This window comes from Perkinsus marinus, assembly GCF_000006405.1.
Source record: "Perkinsus marinus ATCC 50983 genomic scaffold scf_1104296929856, whole genome shotgun sequence".
Lineage (NCBI taxonomy): Eukaryota > Perkinsozoa > Perkinsida > Perkinsidae > Perkinsus > Perkinsus marinus.
This window is the reverse complement of record NW_003216329.1, coordinates 2,748-5,634: the sequence shown is the minus strand read 5'-3', so window position 1 is coordinate 5,634 and position 2,887 is coordinate 2,748. Positions and strand designations below refer to the sequence as shown.

General features: G+C 48.0%; 1 protein-coding gene across 1 annotated transcript; it reads left to right on the top strand.

Moving 5' to 3' along the window:
* Positions 1-210: 210 nt before the first annotated feature.
* On the top strand, positions 211-927 carry Pmar_PMAR013779 (hypothetical protein; the record flags this gene model as incomplete). The annotated part of the gene is made up of 1 exon (XM_002787223.1): positions 211-927. The coding sequence occupies one exon, from the start codon at positions 211-213 to the stop codon at positions 925-927; it is 717 nt and encodes a 238-aa protein (XP_002787269.1).
* Between the last annotated feature and the right edge of the window lie 1,960 nt (positions 928-2,887).

The following is a 2,887-nucleotide window of genomic DNA, read 5'->3' as shown; positions in this document are numbered from 1 at the left end:
TGCCACGCGTGACGTGACGCGAGGATAAATTAACGTAAATTACGCGTGTAATTTCATTATGTGCTCTGATCCTGCTGCCAGCAGGGGCTGCTGCAGCAGCCTGAGGCTGCTGGAACTATGATTCATTGAGAATAGCTAAATAGATTCTCACTTCCGAGCGTAAGATACCTTCCGTCCACGTGATCTTCAACTCAGATAAATTCGCCACTAATGTCTATCGCGTCGAAATATGTACTTCTGCCTCTGCTCGTGAATGCGGTCATCCCTGTTCTGGGACAAGGTTTAGGGGCTTCGGCCCTTGCCGAGAGTGATGAAGTCCTACCTAGGCCTCTAGATACCAGAAGCCGCGGAATTTTCGGTTTAAGGGCTTCGGCCCTTGCCGAGAGTGATGAAGTCCTATCTAGGCCTCTAGCTACCAGAAGCCGCGGAATTTTCGGTTTAAGGACTTCGGCCCTTGCCGAGAGTGATGAAGTCCTACCTAGGCCTCTAGATACCAGAAGCCGCGGAATTTTCGGTTTAAGGGCTTCGGCCCTTGCCGAGAGTGATGAAGTCCTATCTAGGCCTCTAGCTACCAGAAGCCGCGGAATTTTCGGTTTAAGGACTTCGGCCCTTGCCGAGAGTGATGAAGTCCTACCTAGGCCTCTAGATACCAGAAGCCGCGGAATTTTCGGTTTAAGGGCTTCGGCCCTTGCCGAGAGTGATGAAGTCCTACCTAGGCCTCTAGCTACCAGAAGCCGCGGAATTTTCGGTTTAAGGACTTCGGCCCTTGCCGAGAGTGATGAAGTCCTACCTAGGCCTCTAGCTACCACAATCGGCGGAATTCCCCTTGTAGGAAAGAGCCGACGCTACCAACCTGTGCTCTCCGACGACGATGAGGATACGTTTGGTCCCCAGGGTGTCGATGTCGGATCGTCTCTTTCTTTGTAGGCTACCATGAAAAGAACCGACGCTACCAATCTCAATTGCATTACAATGATCATCTCATACGCTTGCTTCGCATTCATCTGCGACCACATATTTTGTAAGTTTTTGTACAGCCTTAACCTGAAGCCCTCAAGACAGAATGATTACTGTCACAGTGATTTACTGTGTATCATCGTTCGTATCGAGCTAGCTCTTCTCAAGGTTTTCATGGCTCGGAAGACATGAGTTGAGTTCATTGGGACTGTGAATACTATCGCTACACTTCTTCCATCATACTGACAATACAACACGGGCCACCCTAATTGGAGGGATTCAAGAGCGGGATTAGCAACAAGGATGCAGCATTATCTTTCATTGATCTGCTCGCTATTTACTCATGGCTCTCGGGATGAATTCGGCATTTTCTCAGCGCGCGCAACCAAATTTCTCACCGCGCCACAGAATTTCTCGCGCGCGCAACCATTTTACTCGTCGGGCCACTTGTTTGTGGACCACTATTCTGAATTTAATTAGACGTCGGGGGCATCGAAAAAGAAGTAGCGACTGAATTCAAACACTATTTAGTGCCATATGAAACGAATATGAATCAGGAAGCGGATTGTCTACTGAAAAAATAATTCTTAGGAAGTTGAGCATGATCGGTTTATTATCTATAATCACCCAGTCCTCATAGTAGCACCTGCCATTCTATAGTAATCTATCGTATAGAGTAGTATACCAATACACTCACTTACACTTTACTCATTAGTTTTCTGTATATTATCTGTTAACTATTTGTATCACTGTAAAAATTATATCACCTACAGGGAAATAAAACACTGTAGATGATACGGTGATATCCCTATTACTAACCCAGTAAATGCAATGAGGATTATCTCTAAATAAATATCGTATTGTTTTGTCAATTGAAGTTGATGTTCGTTTGTTTTGAATTTGTTTAGGATTCAGGGGTGTGCAATGGCTCCCTCTGACATAGGATCCATCGCCATAGATCCTGCACTCCTGCAGGCTGCTATTGCTTTTATGAGAACGACATCTACTGATACGGGTGCAGGACAAAGCACATGCTTCACTGCCACGGGTACGGTGCAAATCGCAGGCTTGACTGCTCTGGGTGTGGGACAAGGGCCTCGCTGCTTCGGTTGCTGGACAAGGCTCTGGCTTCACTGCTACGGGTTCAGGACAAGGCATAGGTGTCACTGCTACGAGTGCAGGGCAAGGCAGGGGTTCTTCCCGCACTTATGTGCTAGCGAGCCCACAGATTTTCCCAACAATACAAGCTGCGCAAGAGCGAGTTCATGTGCTGGCTGGTGGGACTATGATTCTAAACAACTCCTACGGTTCCGGTATTCGTCCGAAAGCCGGGAAGATTGTCAAAAGGTTTCGGTGCGGATATTCAAAACGTAAAGAGTGACATTCATGCGCATTCAGTGTGGTCATCAGAATCCATAGTGTGATAGTGGGTTTTACGGTCCTACGGTCGCCGATCCATCTACCACATGTGAGGAAGCCCGTGTCCTCGGTAGCTCATCCTCGGAAACCCATGCTATCCGCTGTTGCCAAGGACCTGATCACTGATATTGCTGTCAACGGTGATTCCGGGAGGGCAACTGTGGAGCGACTTCTGCAGAAGAAACTTATCAAGATGACTCCTGACATCGACTATGAGCAATGGGAAAAATCGGTTTACAACGCGAGATACCGTGGGAAACAATTGGTCGCGAGAAATGATCGGCCTAGACCGGAGCGCTCGGACATCGCATCAATTCGCGCATTTCTCGAGACGCACAGCATCTTTCCCGAATGCGAGTCGGAGGTTTTTTGCTTGTCGTACCGTTGTGATCTCCCCGATACGTCCGTAGAAGATGACGTCTTTCAAGCCAGAGACGATGTTGAACCTAATTCAGAGGCCGTGTAGCGAAACTCCCGTTCGGTAACACAACTGTCCCGTCTCCTCCGACAC